At 42.0% G+C, this 23,317-nt stretch overlaps 1 protein-coding gene across 1 annotated transcript; it reads left to right on the top strand.

Annotated features, from left to right (window-relative positions):
• The first annotated feature begins 3,528 nt into the window (after positions 1 to 3,528).
• Positions 3,529 to 22,933, top strand: LOC311137676 (transmembrane protein 161A-like). Its single transcript, XM_084172204.1, has 12 exons — positions 3,529 to 3,625; positions 4,269 to 4,372; positions 4,589 to 4,675; positions 4,795 to 4,886; positions 5,004 to 5,160; positions 5,850 to 6,001; positions 6,660 to 6,723; positions 6,889 to 7,032; positions 7,138 to 7,251; positions 11,751 to 11,925; positions 14,094 to 14,190; positions 21,381 to 22,933. Exons 1-12 carry the CDS (start codon positions 3,623 to 3,625, stop codon positions 21,677 to 21,679), a joined length of 1,488 nt encoding a protein of 495 aa, XP_084028330.1. The 5' UTR covers positions 3,529 to 3,622; the 3' UTR covers positions 21,680 to 22,933.
• The last annotated feature ends 384 nt before the right edge of the window (positions 22,934 to 23,317 follow it).

Raw genomic sequence — 23,317 nt, forward strand, 5'->3', positions numbered from 1 at the left:
TTTGGGTCGTTTTTGTGAACTTGGTCTGCAAGCACTGTAGCACTAGAGCCGTCCTGTGAAAATAGTGTAAATGTGTTCTACTGTAGCCCGTTTTAAACAAGCAAACCTAAATTCATTGAATAAATGTTTTTTTTTTTTTTTTTTATATGCCTCCTGTCTGTTCCCTTTGAGGTTGAATTCAAAACACAAAATACATAACTTAACAAAAACAACATTTTAAATATTGTCAAACTTGAACACTGATATAAATAAACTAAATGTCATAAGATGGAAAAATGTGACAGGTTCTTTGGATCTGGGTTGAGCAGGCAGAGTGACATAGAGGCAGATAACAAGAAGAACAGTTAACAAACATTTAATAAATTAAGGCATGGTTTTACAATTTCACCGTGGCCCATCTCCGGCCCTGGAACACACTCACAAACCAAGCAATTTAAAACATACCAAGGAAACAAAAAGCACAGGAGGTGGTGCAGCCCAGGAGGCAGGCATCAATTTTCCTTCACGTACAAGACTCCATTATCATTGTTTCTATTCACCATTTATTTCAATACATTGAGAAATGTTTAACTTAAAAGTATAAATTCTCCTAAAAGTGACACGGCATTGGTGTGACTCACAGACAAGGGCAGAGAGCGAGACATGCATATTTTAAAGTTTTAATCCTCATGATCTGCATAATAGTTATCTTCAGGCAATCAGATGTAGGACCCACCGTGTCCAAAGCATGCAACAGGGAGATTATCATTAGGCAGATCCTATAAGTGAGGCATTCAGCATCTTCAGAAGGCATGGGGCAGAACTAAGATAGGGATGAAACTAAGCACAGACAAAGAACGTGATGATTAGCCAAGGACAGACAGATAGAAAGACAATTAGAAAGAAACAGGCAGAAAGAGACTGACAGAACTCAAGAATCAGCCAGTTGCATTATTATGCAACATGATTTACCATCCACAACCAAATGTAACAATCAAACTACAGGTTCTAGGCCCATTTTTAGGGAAACAGTCAGGAAGCTAAATAATAATAATAGTTAATAAGAACACTATAGTTTAGGTTTCCTTGTAAAGAATCAGTAAACTGTACAAACCATGGACAAGCTGGAGAATACAGGGTGTTCTCAGTTCTACAGTTTGTGGATGGTTCATCACTGCCAATACAACAGTGCCTTCACAGACTTTAGGCCAAGTCTGAACAAGTCCATAAAACTACTTATAGGACCAAAAACAGTGACATAAAAGCAAGAAAGAGGTGGATTCAAAACACTCTCCAAACACATAAAATAAACTGCTAATAAAATACATAATTTCTGTGGCATAACTTAACACTTGAAATGTCACACTTGAATAAACAAACACATACCTTTGAGTACAATTGACCACACCCCAAATATTGGGGGTCCTCAAATGGCTTTCAAACAAATTACTAGCACAGCAACAACACATCCCTAAAACACACAAATAACCCTTAAGTATACTGAACAAAAATAAAAACGCAACATGCAACAATTTCAAAGATTTTACTGAGTTACAGTTCATATAAGGAAATCAGTCTATTGAAATGAATTAATTTTGTCCTAATCTATTGATTTCACATGACAGGGAATATAGATATGCATTTGTAGGTCACAGATACCTTTAAAAAAAGGTAGGTGCGTGGATCAGAAAACCAGTCAGTATCTGGTGTGACCACCATTTGCCTCATGCAGCGTGACACATCTCCTTCGGATAGAGTTGATCAGGCTGCTGATTGTGGCCTGTGCAAAGTTGTCCCACTCCCCTTCAATGGCTGTGTGAAGTTGCTGGATTGTGGCGGGAACTGGAGCATGCTGTCGTACACATCAGTCCAGAGCATCCCAGACATGCTCAACGGGTGACATGTCTATTGTGTATGCAGGCCATGGAAGAACTGGGAAATGTTCAGCTTCCAGGAATTGTGTACAGATCCTTGTGACATGGGGCCATGCATTATCATGCTGAAACATGAGGCGTCACAGTATCTCTGTGCATTCAAATGGCCATCGATAATGCAATTGTGTTCGTTGTCTGTAGCTTATGCCTGCCTATACCATAACCCCAACGCCACCATGGGGCACTCTGTTCACAACGTTGACATCAGCAAACCGCTCGCCCACACGACACCATACACGTGGTCTGCGGTTGTGAGGCCGGTTGGACGTACTGCCAAATTCTCTAAAACTAAGTTGGAGGTGGCTTATGGTAGAGAAATGAACATTCAATTCTCTGGCAACAGCTCTGGTGGACATTCAGCATGCCAACTGCACGCTCCCTCAAAACTTGAGACATCTGTGGCATTGTGTTGTGTGACAAAACTGCACATTTTAGAGTGACCTTTTATTGTCCCCAGCACAAGGTGCACCTGTGTAATGATCATGCTGTTTAATCAGCTTCTTGATATGCCACACCTGTCAGGTGGATGGATTATCTTGGCAAAGGAGAAATGCTCACTAGCAGGGATGTAAACAAATGTGTGCATTCAATTTGAGAGAAATACACTTTTTGTGTGTATGGAAAATTTCTGGGATCGTTAATTTCAGCGCATGAAACATGTGACCAACAATTTACTTGTTGCGTATATATTTTTGTTCAGTGTACATAAGTCTCAGCTGCAGTACTAGCAAATATGGTTTGGTATGGGTACTAGGTGGTCATGTCTAGAAGAGATACAGCTTTTGTCAAATTGATGTCAAAAGTTGATTATTTTCTTGCATTTTAGCTAACCCTAACCCTTGTCCTAACCTTAATCTAATTCACCTGATACGTTAATTTTCCTAACCTGCTGCGTAAATTCTCCTAAACCTGCTACGAAAAGTCAATTTTGACAAAAGCTGTGTGCTTTCTAGACGAAGCCCTACTAGGTGCATTTAAACATTCTTAATGTTCATCACTAATTAGGGTCCCATGAGAAACACTGACAAACACTTTGGTTCCTGTCACATTAAAACCAAAGTTTGTATATTATCTTTGCTAAAATTGCAAAATATAGCGAACAGATTTAGCATATTGTCACTTTGTATGAGAAACTCCCACAATAATAAGCCCATTTACAGTGTGATTGGTTAGCTTAGCTTTATGATACAGTATCTCTAAAACGAGGCTTTTTATTGATAAGCAGGTGCAACTATTTATTTTATCCATTAGAAAATGCATTATTATTGTGAATGAGGTATATTTTTACTGGGCGTCTTCCACCACTTTTAGCTTCTTTTTCTTTTACGGGATCCAATGAAATCGTGAGCAGGCATCTATTCGAGCCAATGAAAACGCTTGTTTTCTGCGGTTCGTGGAACCCAAATCCAGGCCTGCCTACAGTGGCACATGTAATCAGCTCAGAGATGGAAGAGGAAGCGAGACACCCCACTCACTGTTTTTTTTCTAGTTCAATGAAAGTCAATGAACTAAGAAGACCAAACCCATCTGCTATTGCATTGGTGCCAGTTAAGTAGACCGGAACTTACAACTTCTTTTCAATGGTAAACGGCCTGAGTGAACAATCTTAATTTATCTGCCATCTTTGATCAGCTGTCAAGTCAAGACACTTAAGCTACAAGCGTGTGTCGCTAACACTACGAAAAGAGACTTAAGTTCATTGAAGAGAGATGGTGAGTAGCTAGATGTTTTATGTGTCCACTTGCACCCAGCATGTAAAGCTTCGCTAGCTAAATCAAATGCTTGTAGCTATAGCTTTTAGCCTCCGCTGCAGGTACATTTAGGCTACCAACTAGCTACGTAAGGTAGCTAGTTTAGCAATATCAGCTACCGGTAAAATTGTGCTACGGGTAGTTAGTTAGAGACCAATCACAGTTACTGCTTCACTGCCTTCAGGTTCTCTTCAAGTTGATAACTGGCTAGGTGTCAGTTTGAAGTTAGCAGCATAAATTGCCCTTACATTCATTTTACTAGCCATGGAGACGTTGCACACATAAAGTTAGTTAGCTTACTTGGGCTCCTAGCATCGATGGTTACCTTCAACCTTCACAGCTAGCACTTCCCCCCCCATGCCATGGCTATATTGGGTAATTTCTTTCCTTGGCTTAAGAGGATTTGGTTCCTTCCTTTAAAAGTTGAAACTGACACAGTTGTAGGAGGGCGCCCCCCACTATCGACACGTGTAGTAGCGACTCCTTTGAGATGCACAGCAGTTGATGTGTCAGTTGAAAAAGTTCTCTACAAACGTTGACCCCTTTTTGGACTGTAGCTACATTGATTAACCAGTAGTGTGTGTGTGTGTTTCTCTCTGAACAGGCGCTGATTGGAGTGCAGCTGGTGGTCAGCTTGCTGGCTGCTAGCATCATGCACAGAATGACTCCACACTGTTCCTTTGCCCGCTGGCTTCTGTGCAATGGCAGGTAAAGTCATGTACTCAAATGTCATATACAGAAGTGGCTTTGGCGATTGGGTGTAGCAATGTCCTGATAATGGTTAGGGTCTGGAGTTATTCCTGTCAGATCATGAGGGCAGGAGAAACTCATAGTGAATAGATTTGAGTAAAACAACAGTCATACTACTAGCCAACTACTTGCAATGTATATATGTTTAAAACAAATCTAACTTGATCCTTTCAGTCTATTCCGGTTCAAACACCCCTCTGAAGGAGAGCTGTGTGCCCTGGCAGGCAAACAGATGCCCAGCAAGCCCAGCAGGAGAGACAGGTGTGAGCTGGGGAGGGGGCATGATGATACAGTACAACTGGTGTCTGCTGCCTTTTGTATCACTGTTATGATAGTAGACTGGTTGTTACAGGGAAGGTTTGCTGACTTCTTCTTTGTAGGAGACAGAATGGGGACAGCAAGCCTCTCACAGTGCCGAAGGACATCGACCTTAACTTGGAAAAAGCTCCAATCGGCATCCTTGATGCCCTTGGTAAATAAACAAAAGCACAACCACTACTGCTGACTGAAATGCCCTCCAAGCCTTTGCATTTAGGCCTTATCTTTTCCTTACAATATTTTTGCTTTGTCTCTCCTTTCCCATTCTCAGTACTGCGATTCTTCCTGGAGTACCAGTGGTTGATTGACTTTGCAGTGTATGCGATGGGCATCTACCTTTTCACTGAGGGCTACTTCTGTGTAGTGGACCCTACCAAGGAGGTCCACATTGGGGCCATCTGGTGTGTGCTGACCGTTCTCTGCTGCCTGTATCCTTCAGGTCACCCTCTCTGAAAGCCCATAATTGTATTACCATTTTAAATTGAAAATGGAGTATAACTTATTCCTAAGAAAACAGCTCTAAGTACTATGTTACAATGTCAACTTAGACTGAAGTTGTACTCACTGTACTTGCCAATGTTATCACCATGTAAAAACAGTTAGTGTCAATTTCTGCAAAGTGGGCCCCTCGTATACATCAATACATTAAAGTCCCGCCTACTTCCTGTTGCAAGTCCTGTACTGTTTTTGAATGGGCTTCAAGCTTATATAATCAAATTCATGAAAACATGGTCATTTAAGATATACAGTATGTACAATTATATTAATTTACTTCTACCTAATGCCTTTCATTAATGTTTTAGATTATGAAAAATAATAAACGCAATCAAAAACCTTCATGAAAGACATCAGAAGTAAATTAATCCACAAATATAATTTTACATATCTTAAATGACCAAGTTTTCATGAATTTGATTATATAAGCTTGAAGCCCATTCAAAAACAGTACGGAACTTGCAACAGGAAGTAGGCGGGACTTTCATAGTGTATCACCCAAACATGCACTGTTGCCAGAAAAACACTCCGACGCACCCGTTGTGCTCCTCCTTGATTGGAGTTGTTTGTTGTTAAGGGACTGCCTGGTTGTCCCTGTGTTGCCCTTAACCCTCTCTCACAGGAAAACCCTCCACTCCCTGATGGGCCACTATTTCCGGTCTGACGAGGGGGGCGAGCGCTCGGTGTGCTTGGCCTTTGGTTTCCTATCTCTGCTTGTGGCCATGTTGGTGCTAGTGGTCAGAGAAGACTACCTGGAGTTTGGCCTGGAGCCTGGTATGTTCACTACACTAACCCCTACTACAGTAGTTCCATGGGGATATAAACTGAGTGTACAAAACATTAGAAACACTTTCAAAGTATTGAGTTGCACCCCCTTGTGCCCTCAGAACAGCCTCAATTAGTCAGGGCATGGACTCTACAAGGTGTCAAAAGTGTTCCACACGGATGCTGGCCCATGTTGACTCCAATGCTTCACACAGTTTTGTCAAGTTGGCTGGATGTCCTTTGGGTGTTGGACCATTCTTGATACGCATTGGAAACGTTTGAGCGTGAAAAATCCAGCAGCATTGCCATTCTTGACACACTCAATCCGGTGAGCCTGGCACCTACTACAATAACCCGTTCAAAGGCACTTAAATATTTTGTCTTGCCCCTTCACCCTCTGAATGGCACGCATACACAATCCATGTCTCAAGGCTTAAAAATCCTTCTTAAACCTGTCTCCTCCCCTTCATCTACACTGATTTGAAGTGGAATTGACAAGTGACATAAATAAGGGATCAAAGCTTTCAACTGGATTCACCTGGTCAGTCTGTCATGGAAAGAGCAGGTGTTCCTAATGTTTTGTACACTGTGTTTATGTATTTAACAATTATTTGTTTAGTTAATTTTATCATTTTAGTTTGGAGTTTCTATGCTTTTTGTATTGCAGGTTTTAATAGTCTTTTTGACAACCTTGAGGTTTTCGCAAAACAGCAAGGCTTTGCTGAGTGGTCGTAAGTATCTTTTCATTGGACAGTTGAAATTGATTTAAAAAATAAAGTCACACCTTGGGTCCATAGAATAGTAGCCAGTCATTCATGGACTGACAATATGCTTTTAGTGATCTGTATGTTGGCAAATGTTTCCCCTAATGTTTATTAAATGTGGACTCCCATCAGAGTCCCGGTGACCAAGCTGACTGTGAAGTTGGGTCTTGCTGCCATCTGTGCTTTTATTGGTGCTTTGCTGGCCTTCCCTGGCCTCCGCCTAGCCCAGACCCACCTGGACGCAGTTCAGATGAACTCAGACCGCCCATTCATCCAGTAAGAACACCCAAACACATAGATTTAGCTGTGAAACCAAATAACCAACTGGCTCCACTAGTAATGTCTTCTTGTTCGGGTGTTGTTGTTTTCTGCTTCCCGTAGGATTCTGTTGCACATGAGTTTTCTGGCTCCAGTGGTGGTGATCGTGTTGTGGATCAAACCCATCGCTAGGGACTTCCTGGGGAACGCTCCCATGGGGAAGACCTCAGTCACGCTGTAAGTGTGTGTCTTGGTACACTATATATACAGAAGTACGTGGACACCCCTTCAAATTAGTGGATTCGGCTATTTCAGTCACACCCGTTGCTGACAGGTGTATAAAATCGAGCACATAGCCATGCAATCTCCATAGACAAACATTGACAGTAGAATGGCCTTACTGAAGAGCTCAGTGACTTTCAATGTGGCACCGTCATAGGATGCCACTATTCCAGCAAGTCAGTTCGTCAAATTTCTGCCCTGCTAGAGCTGCCCCGGTCAACTGTAAGTGCTTTTATTGTGAAGTGGAAAGGTCTAGGAGCAACAACGGCTGAGCCGCAAAGTGGTAGGCCACACAAGCTCACAGAACGGGACCACCGAGTGCTGAAGCGCTTAAAAATTGTCTGTCATCGGTTGTAACACTCACTACCGAGTTCCAAACTGCCTCTGGAGCAATGTCAGCACAATAACTGTTCGTCTGGAGCTTCATGGAATTGGTTTCCATGGCCGAGCAGCCGCACACAATCCTAAGATCACAATGCCAAGCGTAGGCTGGAGTGGTGTGGAACAAGCTCCCTCACGACGCTAGGACAGCGGAGTCACTCACCACCTTCCGGAGACACTTGAAACCCCACCTCTTTAAGGAATACCTGGGATAGGATGAAGTAATCCTTTTACCCCCCCCCCCCCCCCCCCCCCCCAAAAAAATACATATTGTAAAGTGGTTATCCCACTGGCTATAAGGTGAATGCACCAATTTGTAAGTCGCTCTGGATAAGAGCGTCTGCTAAATGACGTAAATGTGTAAAGCTCGCCGCCATTGGACTCTGGCGCAGTGGAAATGCGTTCTCTCGAGTGATTAATCATGCTTCACCATCTGGCAGTCTAATGGATGAATCTGGGTTTTGGCGGATGCCAGGAGAACTCTACCTGCCCCAATGCATAGTGCCAACTGTAAAGTTTGGTGGAGGAGGAATAATGGTCTGGGGCTGTTTTTCATGGTTCGGGCTAGTCGCCTTAGTTCCAGTGAAGGGAAATCTTAATGCTACAGCACACAATGGCATTCTAGATGAAACTGTGCTTCCAACTTTGTGGCAACAATTCTACCCTTGTACCATCTCTACCCTTGTTTTTTGTGAACAACTTGTAATTTATAACATCACAGTCAAACACACACACAGATCCTGCATCTCTACCCTTGTAAAGTACAATCAAACTTAGTCACAATATGCAAACTAAAAAATATATATATATATATTATATGACTGGAGACATGCAAAATGTAACAGCAGATGTGTATAAAAAAAAAAATTCTAATATTTGAGTGAAACATGGTAAGAGCATCCGTTTCATTTGGAATGGTCTGTTTTTGAAAGCATATTAAGGAACAATTCTCCTCTCCATTGTGAGCCATATTTACAGTTATCCAATCACCTCAGCCCAAATCTGACTGATTAGTTATTACCTGTATCCAAGTGCATTGCTGGATAATTCTTACTGCATAACCATCACCATGAAAAAGCATAATCCTTGCCTACCCCAGTCACAGTTATTCAAGTCTTAATGTGAACAATGGGTCTGGTCACCTCTCTTGGCAAGGGCATCAAAGTCTGGTGTCATCTTTGATGTAGAGATTCTGAGAACAGCTCACAAGTGGTCATTTGTTAAATTTGACCTGTGACGGGATTTGTTGTAATTCATGACTGAGAACGTTTGTTCACACACATACACTACCAGTCAAAAGTTTGGACACACCTACTCATTCAAGTGTTTTTCTTTATTTTTTTAAAACTATTTTTTACATTGTAGAATAATAGTGAAGACCTCAAAACTATGAAATAAAACATATGGAGTCATGTAGTAACCAAAAAGTGTTAAACAAATCAAAAATAATTTTATATTTGAGATTCTTCAAATAGCCACCCTTTGCCTTAATGAAAGCTTTGCACACTCTTAGCATTCCTTCAAGCAGCTTCATGAGGTAGTCCCCTGGAATACATTTAAATTAACAGGTGTGCCGCCTTAAAAGTTAATTTTAAGTGTATACAGGGGGTGTATACAGAAGATAGCCGTATTTGGTAAAAGACCAAGTCCATATTATGGCAAGAACAGCTCAAATAAGCAAAGAGAAACGGCAGTCAATCATTACTTTAAGACATGAAGGTCAGTCAATATGGAACATTTCAATAACTTTTTAAAGTTTCTTCAAGTGCAGTTGCAAAAACCATCAAGCGCTATGATGAAACTGGCTCTCATGAGGACAACAACAGGAATGGAAGACCCAGAGTTACCTCTGCGGCAGAGGATAAGTGCATTAGAGTTACCAGCCTCAGAAATTGCAGCCCAAATAAATGCTTCACAGAGTTCAAGTAACAGACACATCTCAACATCAACTGTTCAGAGGCGACTGTGTGAATCAGGCCTTCATGGTCGAATTTCTGCAAAGAAACCACCACTAAGGGAAACCAATAAGAAGAAGAGACCTGCTTGGGCCAAGAAACACGAGCAATGGACATTAGACCGGTGGAAATTGGTCCTTTGGTCTGGAGTCCAAATTGGAGATTTTTGGTTCCAACCGCCGTGTCTTTGTGAGACGCAGTGTGGGTGAACGGAAGATCTCCGGATTTGTAGTTCCCACCGTAAAGCATGGAGGAGGAGGTGTTATGTGTGGGGGTGCTTTGCTGGTGACACTGTCTGTGATTTATTTAGAATTCAAGGCACACTTAACCAGCAATGCTACCACAGCATTCTGCAGCAATACGCCATCCCATCTGGTTTGGTCTTAGTGAAACTATCATTTATTTTTCAACAGGACCATGACCCAACACACCTCCAGGCTGTGTAAGGGCTATTTTACCAATAAGGAGAGTGATGGAGTGCTGCATCAGATGACCTGGCCTCCACAATCCCCCGACCTCAACCCAATTGAGATGGTTTGGGATGAGTCGGACTGCAGAGTGAAGGAAAAGCAGCCAACAAGTGCTCCGCATATGTGGGAACTCCTTCAAGACTGTTGGAAAAGCATTACAGGTCAAGCTGGTTGCGAGAATGCCAAGAATGTGCAATGCTGTCATCAAGGCGAAGGGTGGCTATTTGAAGAATCTCAAATATAAAATATATATTTTGATTTTTGTTACTCTTTTTGGGTTACTACATGATTCCATATGTGTTATTTCATAGTTTTGATGTCTTCACTGTTATTCTACAATGTAGAAAATAGTAAAAATAAAGAAAAACCCTGGAATGAGTAGGTGTGTCCAAACTTTTGACTGGTACTGTATGTGGACCCGAGTTAAACAAGCATCCTTTGGGCGTGCTTTTTAATATTTGGAAACTTTGTTTCATTCAGTGAGCCATAGAACTGGTCTGTTGTTGCTGTTTTGTACTTCTCCTTCAAAGCACTGTCACATTGGATGTCGATGAGCTCCAATTGTGTGTCTGGTGGTGCTTTCTCACTGTCGAAAAACAGGGCTTGATACAAGCTTCAGCTCAGTCTCAATCTTCGTGAAGTCTGAGAAGCGGCAGGAAAACTCAGCGTGCAGGTCGATCAAAGTGCAACTATATGTCACAGTGCGGCACTGCAATGTGGGCGCATTCAGTGCGGCCAGTGTCGGAAAATGAGCGAGAGACCGGCTGCTCATTTGTCTGGAGAACAACATAAGTTTGGCCTTGAATGCTTTCACGTTGGAATACAGTTCATGCACAAAAACACAATTTCCCTGCAGTTTCACATTTAGATTGTTCAGATGCCCCAATATGTCCACACCGAAAGCCAAGTCGCCCAGCCAGTCTGTGTCTTTCAACTCAGAGAAGTCTTCAGCTTTTTCAACCGTATCAAGGAACATACCCATCTCACCTCTCAGTTCCCACACATGGCAAAATACTTTTCCCAGCGCACATTTGAATGTGCCTCTGTCATTAAGCAGCTGAATGAACAGACGATGGTTAAGCCCCCTTGTCCGTATAAAGTTGACAAGTTTTACAACCACTTTGACAACATTTTCCAGCTTTAACACACTTTTACACAGGGCTTCCTGATGAATAATACAGTGAATACGTATGCATAAGCTCTAATATGTGTATGGGTGTTTTGAATTAATCATCACCTTAGAAAGCGCTGTCCATTTAATTGTTTGGCTTTGAAACAACATCCACAATGACCATGTTTTCCACTAATTTGCAACCTTTTTATTGAACTTCTTAATTCAAATTGAACGGTCAGTGAGGTGAGTTTTAAAAGCATTATACTGTTTTGATGATAAGTGCTTGATGTGATTTGAGATTCCATTTGCATTGATGTCAGTGGTTAGAGGGACAATAGAGCGCTGACTGACGGTCAATAGCGAGTTGGGTACTACCAACGCATGTCCAGAATGCATAAGAGGAGATTACCGTGACTCAATGGTCATGTGGAATTTGACTGCGGTCATGACTGCCGGTGTGGCGGTAATACAGTCACTGCAACAGCCCTACTCCTTCTCCTAGTGTTGACAGATCTCCTCTGTGCGTTATCCCAGTATGTCAAGCGCGATGTTTGACAGTGTTCGTCTGTGGACGGTCGTGGTGCTCTGCTTCCTGAGGCTGGCCCTGATCCGATACCACATGCAGGCCTACCTCAACCTGTCCCAGAAGTGGGTGGACCAGATGAAGAAGGAGGCAGGACGCATCGCTGCCATCGACATCCAGAGGAAGGTAAGACCTAAACATCTAAACCTCAGCCATTTTGTTTTCATGTCAAATTAATTGTTTTGAGTTAGGCTTGGGTGATATACAGTTTATACCGTATACTGGGGTTTTTCGAAATACCGGCAATATGATTTTCAATACCGAAAAAAAAAATTATATATACAGTGAGGGGAAAAAGGTATTTGATCCCCTGCTGATTTTGTACATTTGTCCACTGACAAAGAAATGATCAGTCTATAATTTTAATGGTAGGTTTATTTGAACAGTGAGAGACAGAATAACAACAAAATAATCCAGAATAACGCATGTCAAAAATGTTATAAATTGATTTGCATTTTAATGAGGGAAATAAGTATTTGACCCCTCTCAATCAGAAAGATTTCTGGCTCAAAGATTTCTGGCTCCCAGGTGTCTTTTATACAGGTAACAAACTGAGATTAGGAGCACACTCTTAAAGGGAGTGCTCCTAATCTCAGTTTGTTACCTGTATAAAAGACACCTGTCCACAGAAGCGATCAATCAATCAGATTCCAAACTCTCCACCATGGCCAAGACCAAAGAGCTCTCCAAGGATGTCAGAGACAAGATAGTAGACCTACACAAGGCTGGAATGGGCTACAAGACCATCGCCAAGCAGCTTGGTGAGAAGGTGACAACAGTTGGTGCGATTATTCGCAGATGGAAGAAACACAAAATAACTGTCAATCTCCCTCGGCCTGGGGCTCCATGCAAGATCTCACCTCGTGGAGTTGCAATGATCATGAGAACGGTGAGGAATCAGCCCAGAACTACACGGGAGGATCTTGTCAATGATCTCAAGGCAGCTGGGACCATAGTCACCAAGAAAACAATTGGTAACACACTACGCCGTGAAGGACTGAAATCCTGCAGCGCCCGCAAGGTCCCCCTGCTCAAGAAAGCACATGTACAGGCCCGTCTGAAGTTTGCCAATGAACATCTGAATGATTCAGAGGAGAACTGGTTGAAAGTGTTGTGGTCAGATGAGACCAAAATCGAGCTCTTTGGCATCAACTCAACTCGCCGTGTTTGGAGGAGGAGGAATGCTGCCTATGACCCCAAGAACACCATCCCCACCGTCAAACATGGAGGTGGAAACATTATGCTTTGGGGGTGTTTTTCTGCTAAGGGGACAGGACAACTTCACCGCATCAAAGGGACGATGGACGGCGCCATGTACCGTCAAATCTTGGGTGAGAACCTCCTTCCCTCAGCCAGGGCATTGAAAATGGGTCGTGGATGGGTATTCCAGCATGACAATGACCCAAAACACACGGCCAAGGCAACAAAGGATTGGCTCAAGAAGAAGCACATTAAGGTCCTGGAGTGGCCTAGCCAGTCTCCAGACCTTAATCCCATAGAAAATCTGTGGAGGGAGCTGAAGGTTCGAGTTGCCAAACATCAGGTTTGAAACCTTAATGACTTGGAGAAGATCTGCAAAGAGGAGTGGGACAAAATCCCTCCTGAGATGTGTGCAAACCTGGTGGCCAACTACAAGAAACGTCTGACCTCTGTGATTGCCAACAAGGGTTTTGCCACCAAGTACTAAGTAATGTTTTGCAGAGGGGTCAAATACTTATTTCCCTCATTTAAAATGCAAATCAATTTATAACATTTTTGACATGCGTTTTTCTGGATATTTTGTTGTTATTCTGTCTCTCACTGTTCAAATAAACCTACCATTAAAATTATAGACTGATCATGTCTTTGTCAGTGGGCAAACGTACAAAATCAGCAGGGGATCAAATACTTTTTTTCCCTCACTGTATGCATACATACACTTTTGGGGGGGGGGGGGGGGTTGGGGTGGTGCGTGCTACGCCACTGCTTAAACCATAAGTTAAGTTTAACTATAAGAAATCTAAGATGTGTTAAATAAATTATATCGATCTCAGGGCTACAGCTATGATTTGGTTTGCTAACTTACTAGCTAAGTGGCTAGATGTCAAGATCAAGCTTCTTGGTTACAGCAGAGACATTCAATCCCCTTCTGGAGCAAGATACCTGTTGCCTAAATTGTTTTAGAAATAGCGCCCCTTGTGTGCACTTCCGGTAATACCTTATACCCCGGTAGTGTACAGAAATCTGGTTACCGCCCAACCGTAGAGGTGACAGAAGAAACCTATATCCATGAGTCTTTGTTGTTGTCCTTCCAGGTGACCCGTGTGTTCTGCTACCTGACCATAGTCACCCTGCAGTACGTAGTCCCTGTTCTGCTCCTCCTCTTCTCCACCCTGGCTCTGAAGGCCCTGGGTAAGACATGTACAGCACCTAACAACAGAAGCAATAACTCTGATCTCAGTGAGGCCTTCAGTGACTGCTGAGAACCTGCATTCTACAATTCAACTATAGGGAGTCATGATCATTTACCAACAGCTTCACCATAATGTCTGATGCTACAGATAACTGCCAAAATAAAGGAAACACTTGTGTAAATGAGGGATAGAAAATGTATTGTAGTGACGTGACTTTCATTAATATGAGTGTTATTTATCGAATCAACTAACTATGTTTAATTGTTACTCGATTTAAATTATGTAACAATTAAGTCATTAGGATTTGGGGCACCACAGAATAAGTTGTTTATGGAGTAACCATCTCCCGAATTAAACTCTATAAGGTATTTTACCTATCACTATGTATAAAAGTCAACGTATTAATCATTACCTCTTATCAGTCGTCATTCTGAATGGTCGAATAATTATTGGATCCGCATGAACCCTAGCTTTACTTATGATTCAGCACTAAACAAATTGGCTTCATTATTTATTTACTAGCTAACTAAATAATAACACAGAATGCATACATACTTAATACATGAGAAAAAGTCCCTAGCAGACTAACAACGGCATGACTGCTTGGTCATCAAAAGAGGGAGGGGTAGATGGGGAGAGACAAAGAGAGAGTCACACTTATCGTTGATACATTTGGAAGCTACCCTCAAAGTAATCATAATACTTTGCTTACGAACCACTGCCCGTTTGGGTAAGAAATCATGAATGTATTTACATGTAGATGTCTTTGTTTGTCGTCTCTCCGTTGAAACCAATCAATCCTTCTATGGGAAGGGGTAGGTTTTAGTGTCCCGTTTCGGTGTATGGCTCTGATTGTCCACCAGAGGTCACAATGTCCTCCTTAGTTGTCCTGGCTTGGAGTGGAGTGTTCAAATAGAACAGATACTCAGATGCATTCTAATGATTGTCTGAGATGGGATTCTCCTTCCCACCTCGTGTAGTTAGTCAAAGTTCTAGACCACTTTACATGGACAGCTGCAGACTGGCAATGCTAGTCTAGTGAGTTTATCTTCTTCTCCTTGTGTTGAGATTCAAAGCTCTAACCATTTCAAACGTGTGGACTACCGTCACCACGCTTTCTGGTCTAACCATTTTAAGCCGTGTAGTCACAGCTCCACACTTTCTTGTCTAATGTAAATTTTGTTACCAAGGCTTTTTATGCACTCTGGTAAAAGGGGCGTTCCTACTTGCTGACACGGTCTCTTATAGCTTATATGAAATCCTATGATCTCGTTAGAAAACTAAAATCACATTCCTATCTTAACAAAAATACTCTCGTAATTCTCCATATTATATACACAACATATTGGATGTAAACTTGACAGATAAAGTGTGTATACTTTTCAAATTACAGTATTTTCGTTATAACCTTTTTAATGACATCATAAAATAGTAAACAATATGACGTGATTAGTCTTTAGATCCTCACTGACCATTCCAAACATTCGGATATTAGGAATATTGTTCCGGTGTTTACTTTTTGGACGTTATAGTTTTCGCGGCAAAAGTCTTCTGGGGGACAAAGCACATTCCTTTCAATACTGAAGAGCAAGGGAGAGATTCCCCTCCTGCCTAATTTACCACCGAGTGTTAAGGTGTCAAAACCGGCCCAGCCGTCTTTCCACACTGATAATTAGATGAGGGGACGCGCTGTACCCAAATGAACGAATGACGGGAATCAACACAATTCCGCATTAGATTAACCATTCTCAAGATGGGTGAGCCTAGTATGTTGATACAGTTGAAGTCGGAAGTTTACATACACCTTAGCCAAATACATTTAAACTCAGTTTTTCACAATTCCTGACATTTAATCCTAGTAAAACTTCCCTGTCTTAGGTCAGTTAGGATCACCACTTTATTTTAAGAATGTGAAATGTCAGAATAATAGTAGAGAGAATTATTTATTTTGGCTTGTATTTCTTTCATCACATTCCCAGTGGGTCAGAAGTTTACATACACTCAATTAGTATAGGGTAGCATTGCCTTTAAATTGTTTGACTTGGGTCAAACGTTTCGGGTAGCCTTCCACAAGCTTCCCACAATAAATTGGGTGAATTTTGGCCCATTCCTCCTGACAGAACTGGTGTAACTGAGTCAGGTTTGTAGGCCTCCTTGCTCGCACACACTTTTTCAGTTCTGCCCACAAATGTTCTATAGGATTGAGGTCAGGACTTTGTGATGGCCACTCCAATACCTTGACTTTGTTGTCCTTAAGCCATTTTGGCACAACTTTGGAAGTATGCTTGGGGTCATTGTCCATTTGGAAGACACATTTGCGACCAAGCTTTAACTTCCTGACTGATGTCTTGATGTTGCTTGAATATATCCACATAATTTCCCTTCCTCATGATGCCCTCTATCAGCAAAGCACCCCCACAGCATGATGCTGCCACCCCCGTGCTTCACGGTTGGGATGGTGTTCTTCGGCTTACAAGCCACCCACTTTTTCCTCCGAACATAACGATGGTCATTATGGGCAAACAGTTCTATTTTTGTTTCATCAGACCAGAGGACATTTCTCCAAAAAGTACAATCTTTGTCCCCATGTGCAGTTGCAAACCATAGTCTGGCTTTTTTATGGCGGTTTTGAAGCAGTGGCTTCATCCTTGCTGAGCGGCCTTTCAGGTTATGTCGATATAGGACTCATTTTACTGTGGATATAGATGCTTTTGTACCTGTTTCCTCCAGCATCTTCACAAGGTCCTTTGCTGTTGTTCTGGGATTGATTTGCGCTTTTCGCACCAAAGTACGTTAATCTCTAGGAGACAGAATGCGTCTCCTTCCTGAGCGGTATGACGGCTGCGTGGTCTCATGGTGTTTATACTTGCGTACTATTGTTTGTAAAGATGAACGTGGTACCTTCAGGCATTTGGAAATTGCTCCCAAGGATTAACCAGACTTGTGGAGGTCTACAATTTCTTTTCTTAGGTCTTGGCTGATTTCTTTTGATTTTCCCATGATGTCAAGCAAAGAGGCACTGAGTTTGATTTAGGCCTTGAAATACATCCACATGTACACTTCCAATTGACTCAAATGATGTCAATTAGCTTATCAGAAGCTTCTAAAGCCATGACAAGCTGTTTAAAGGCACCGTCAACTTAGTGTCTGTAAACTTCTGACCCACTGGAATTGTGATACGGTGAATTATAAGTGAAATAATCTGTCTGTAAACAATTGTTGGAAAAATTACATGTGTCATGCACAAAGTAGATGTCGTAACCGACTTGCCAAAGCAATAGTTTGTTAACAAGACATTTGTGGAGTGGTTGAAAAACGAGTTTTAATGACTCCAACCTAAGTGTATGTAAACTTCCGACTTCAACTGTATTTGTTGCTTACTGTGTTCATTTTGACTAAACAGTACGTTCTAAAGAGTATATAGTACAATTAGTACACAGTGTATACTGAATAAAACTATAAATGCAACATGTAAAGTGTTGGTCCCATGTTTCATGAGCTGAAATGAAAGATCCCAGAAATGTTCCATATGCACAAAAAGCTTATTTCTCTCACATTTTGTGCACAGATGTGTTTACATACCTGTTAGTGAGCATTTCTCCTTTGTCAAGATAATCCATCCACCTGACAGGTGTGGCATATCAAGAAGCTGATTAAACAGCATGATCATTACACAGGTGCACCTTGTCCTGGGGACAATAAAAGGCCACTCTAAAATGTGTCGTTTTGTCACACAACACAATGCCACAGATGTCTCAAGTTTTGAGGGAGCGTGAAATTGGCATGCTGACTGCAGTAATGTCCACCAGAGCTGTTGCCGGAGAATTTAATGTTCATTTCTCTACCATAAGCCACCTCCAACGTCGTTTTAGAGAATTTGGCAGTACGTCCAACCAGCCTTACAACCGCAGACCACATGTGAAAACTCCACTCCACAGGACCTCCACATCCGTCTTCTTCACCTGCGGGATCATCTGAGACCAGCCACCTGGGCAGCTGATGAAACTGGGTTTACACAACCAAAGAATTTCTGCACAAACTGTCAGAAACCGTCTCAGGGAAGCTCATCTGCATGCTTGTCGTCCTCCACCAGGGTCTTGACCTGACTGCCATTGGGCGGCGCACAATTGGCCCATCGTCATCCAGGTTAGGGGAGGGTTTGGCCGGCAGGGGTATTCTTGTCCCATTGCGCACTAGCGACTCCTGTGGCGGGCCGGGCGCAGTGCACGCTGACACGGTCTCCAGGTGTACGGTGTTTCCTCCAACACATTGGTGCGGCTGGCTTCCAGGTTAAGCGGGCATTGTGTCAAGAAGCAGTGCGGCTCGGCTGGGTGGTGTTTCGGAGGACGATGGGACAAGACTGTAACTACCAATTGGGGAGAAAAAGGGGGGAAAAATATATATAAGAATTAAAAATTGTTTTCTAAAAACCTGTTTTTGCTTTGTCATTATGGGGTATTGTGTGTAGATTGATGAGAAAAAAAACGATTTCATCCATTTTAGAATAAGGCTGTAACGTAACAAAATGTGGAAAAAGTCAAGCGGTCTGAATACTTTCCGAATGCACCCATAATGACCCCCCCCCCCCCCCCCCCCTTTGTTTTTACACTGCTGCTACTCGCTGTTTGTTATCTATGCATAGTCACTTTATCCCTACCTACATGTACAAATTACCTAGACCAGGGTTCTTCAATTCCGGTCCTAGAGGGCCGAAACACTTCTGTTTTTTATTTCTACCTGGTAGTTAATTGCACTCACCTGGTGTCCCAGGTCTGAATTAGCCCCTGATTAGAAGGAGAGGATGAAAAACAGAGATGTTTCGGCCCTCCAGGACCGGAATTGAAGAACCCTGACCTAGACTAACCTGTACCCCCGCACATTGACTCGGTACCGGTACCCCCTGCATATAGCCTCGTTATTTTATTACTTTAGTTTATTTAGTCAATATTTCCTTAACTCTATTTCTTGAACTGCATTGTTGGTTAAGGGCTTGTAAGTAAGCATTTCACTATAAGGTCTACTACACCTGTTGTATTCGACGCATGTGACAAATAAACTTTGATTTGATATGTCGTGAAATTACCAGTCGTGAAATCCATAGATTAGGGCGAAATGAATTTATTTCAATTGACTGATTTCCTTTATATGAACTGTAACTCAGTAAAATCTTAGAAATTGTTGCATGTGGCATTCATATCTTTGTTCAGTGGGCAAATGCTGTAAGAAGTAGGCAAGACAGATTTCGGACACTGCCTGTGTGTGTGTCTCAGTCACCAGGGACTCTACCCAATTGAACACTCATGGGAGATTCTGGAGCTGTGCCTGAGACATGATTTTCCACCATTATCAACAAAACACCAATTTATGGAATTTCTCGTGGAAGAATGGTGTCTCATCCCTCCAATAGAGTTCCAGACACTTGTACAATCTATGCCAATGTGCATTGAAGCTGTTCTGACTCGTGGTGGCCCTACGCCTTATTAAGACACTTTATGTTGGTGTTTCCATTATTTTGGGAGTTACAGTGCCTTGCCAAAGTATTCATCCCCCTTGGCGTTTTTCCTATTTTGTTGCATTACAACCTGTAATTTTTTATGGATTTTTATTTGGATTTCATGTAATGGACATACACAAAATAGTCCAAATTGGTGAAGTGAAATGAAAAAAATTACTTGTTTAAAAAAATTCTAAAAAATTAATAACAGAAAAGTGGTGCGTGCATATGTATTCACCCCCTTTGCTTTGAAGCCCCAAAATAAGATCTGGGGCAACCAATTACCTTCAGAAGTCACATAATTTGTTAGATTGCACACAGGTGGACTTTATTTAAGTGTCACATGATCTCAGTGTGTATATATACACCTGTTCTGAAAGGCCCCAGAGTCTGCAACACCACTAAGCAAGGGGCACCACCAAGCAAGCGGCACCATGAAGACCAAGGAGCTCTACAAACAGGTCTGGGACAAAGTTGTGGAGAAGTTCAGATCAGGGTTGGGTTATAAAAAAATATCAGAAACTTTGAACATCCCACGGAGCACCATTAAATCCATTATTAAAAAATGGAAAGAATATGGCACCACAACAAACCTGCCAAGAGAGGGCCGCCCACCAAAACTCATGGACCAGGCAAGGAGGGCATTAATCAGAGAGGCAACAAAGAGACCGAAGATAACCCTGAAGGAGCTCCACAGCGGAGATTGGAGTATCTGTCCATAGGACCAGTTTAAGCCATACACTCCACAGAGCTGGGCTTTATGGAAGCGTGGCCAGAAAAAAGCCATTGCTTAACGAAAAGACATAAGCAATGAGACTAAAATTGAGCTTTTTGGCCATCAAGGAAAACGCTATGTCTGGCGCAAACCCAACACCTCTCATCACCTCTCATCACCCCGAGAACACCATCCTCACAGTGAAGCATGGTGGTGGCAGCATCATGCTGTGGGGATGTTTTTCATCGGCAGGGACTGGGAAACTGGTCAGAATTGAAGGAATGATGGAGGGCGCTAAATACAGGGAAAATCTTGATGGAAACCTGTTTCAGTCTTCCTGAGATTTGAGACTGGGACGGAGATTCACCTTCCAGCAGGACAATGACCTTAAGCATACTGCTAAAGCAACACTCAAGTGGTTTAAGGGGAAACATTTAAATGTCTTGGAATGGCCTAGTCAAAGCCCAGACCTCAATCCAATTGAGAATCTGCGGTATGACTTAAAGATTGCTGTACACCAGCGGAACCCATCCAACTTGAAGGAGCTGGAGCAGTTTTGCCTTGAAGAATGGGCAAATTTCCCAGTGGCTAGATGTGCCAAGCTTATAGAGACATACCCCAAGAGACTTGCAGCTGTAATTGCTTCAAAAGGTGGCTCTACAAAGTATTGACTTTGGGGGGGTGAATAGTTATGCACGCTCGTTTTCTGTTTTTTTGTCTTATTTCTTGTTTGTTTCACAATAAAAAATGTTTTACATCTTCAAAGTGGTAGGCATGTTGTTTAAATCAAATGATACAAACCCCCCAAAAATCTATTTTAATTCCAGGTTGTAAGGCAACAAAATAGGAAAAATGCCAAGGGGGGGGGAATAATTTCGCAAGCCACTGTACCTGTATATGTAGCCTATAGGTTGTTCATTTAGAATGTGTCATGTGGTAACGTCCTTTGTTCGTGCTGTGTTTTTGTTCTGTATGTCAGGTGACTTCTCATGGAGTGGTGCGGAGCAGGCTCCGGGGGTGACCCCTGCCCTGGTAATGCCCACGGCCACTCCCGTCCTGCCAACGCTGGAGGATGACGAGGAGGGGGTGGAGTACATGGAGGAGGACATCCAGGCCACGGTGGCCCGTCTGACTGAGGGCTTCTCAGCCCTGCGCTCCGTCCTCACCCCCCTCTTCTTCAGAGGCCTCTTTGCCTTCCTTAGCTGGTGGGTGGCCGCCTGCCAGGTCATCAGCAGCCTGTTTGGCATCTACTTCCACCAGTACCTCATGCAGAACTGAGGAAGGATACGCAGAACTACACTACCCACAATCCCTATCCAACACAAGCCCAGTGTGACTGAAGTGTGATGTAGGCAAAACTCTTGAATACAACACAAGGACCGGATGGGTGCTCTTGTGCCTATTACTGTAACTAAGGTGTCACAGATATAAAAAGGGACATGTGAGGGTTTCTTCTGACATTCTGACACACTACTACTTTTACTACCTTATTGTCATGTGGGACACAGATGATGTTGTTGCCTGTGACTGCCTGGGGACTATGATGGAAATGCAGTATAATGGGGACTGAACTCTGTACCTTGCTACTTATCACATTTCTCTTAAGCCAGTGTTAACCATTTCATTTTTCATCACACAATATTGTTAAATGCTGCAAATGAGCCTTTACTATTAGGAAAAAGGTACCACTACAATACAGCCTAGTTTGCTATTCGACAGATTCAGAAGTGCTTGATGCTTTGTGTTTATTTTCGTCCTATAGTTCTGCTATATACCGTACCGATTGTCATGAACCCATGGAGTTCATTCTATTTAGCAGTCATCACCACTTGTGCATGGATCGATCAAACTTGGGCCTCGCCTGTTCATTTTCCTTAATCATTTATACCCACCTTTAAAACGAAGCACTGAGGATCAGTTACTGTATTTATTTAATGAAGGGATTCAAAGAGGAATTCCAAGTGCCTGGAAACTCAGGGATTTTAAGTCAATGATAAGATCTCTTTTTTTTCTATAAAATGGTAGACTGGTGATAAAAATAGCTATCTGTATCATCGAATAACACTCCAGCCCAGACTGGATTTGGCCAAATGTACCTGTGTTATCAACCATCTTTCAGTCTCAACAAAGTTTGTTAGTTGTTTGAACGAAGTACTTTGTCTTTTATTGCTGCCAAACGATAATTTGCTTAAAACTTAAACCTTGGTCTGAAATGCTTTGCAGATTGTTGTCAAGGTTTTTTTTTTCTTTTTATATATTTATACCCTATTGCCACGGGTCATATTGTGTTGGAAAGGTACAGGTGTCGTGCTGCTGTACGTTTGGGTCGTTTTGTTTATGGCAAGTGTGATTTCTGTGTGATTTGTTTGATTGAATGTTCGCTAATCATTTCACGGTGTGTGGTTTGCATGAAGATGCTGTTTTTTTGTTTTGTTTTTACAATTAAGAGACTTCTGAATGCATGGTGTGAACTTTTAGTTGTGTACAAATGTTTTATTTGGTTGTCGCTTAATAAAACAATAATTTAATGTTTTCATGATTCTTTCGTTTTTCTTTTAGTATACCAAAATCACATGTTTTGATTATCCCAGCAACATTTACATTTAATTTAAATTTCAGCTTTTATTTTCTCCCAATGAATACTTTCTGTTATCATAAAGCGTGGGAGATAAGGGTGATAAAAGATTTGACAAAAGACATCATGCATGACAATGGTGTGTCTAGTCACTGAATTGGGTATTCACCTCTGACCTTAATCATTGATAATTGCCCTGCACTTATTCCTCCTCAACAATCGGATATAGAGAATAGATACATATTTTTAGTAAATATATTTTGACGTTTAGATCTTAATATGTGCCATATATAGCTTTGTAGCAATGTGATGCAGTGCAACATGTGGGTCACAAATGTAAT

The sequence above is a fragment of the Coregonus lavaretus genome (assembly GCF_964263955.1).
Source record: "Coregonus lavaretus genome assembly, chromosome: 11".
Lineage (NCBI taxonomy): Eukaryota > Metazoa > Chordata > Actinopteri > Salmoniformes > Salmonidae > Coregonus > Coregonus lavaretus.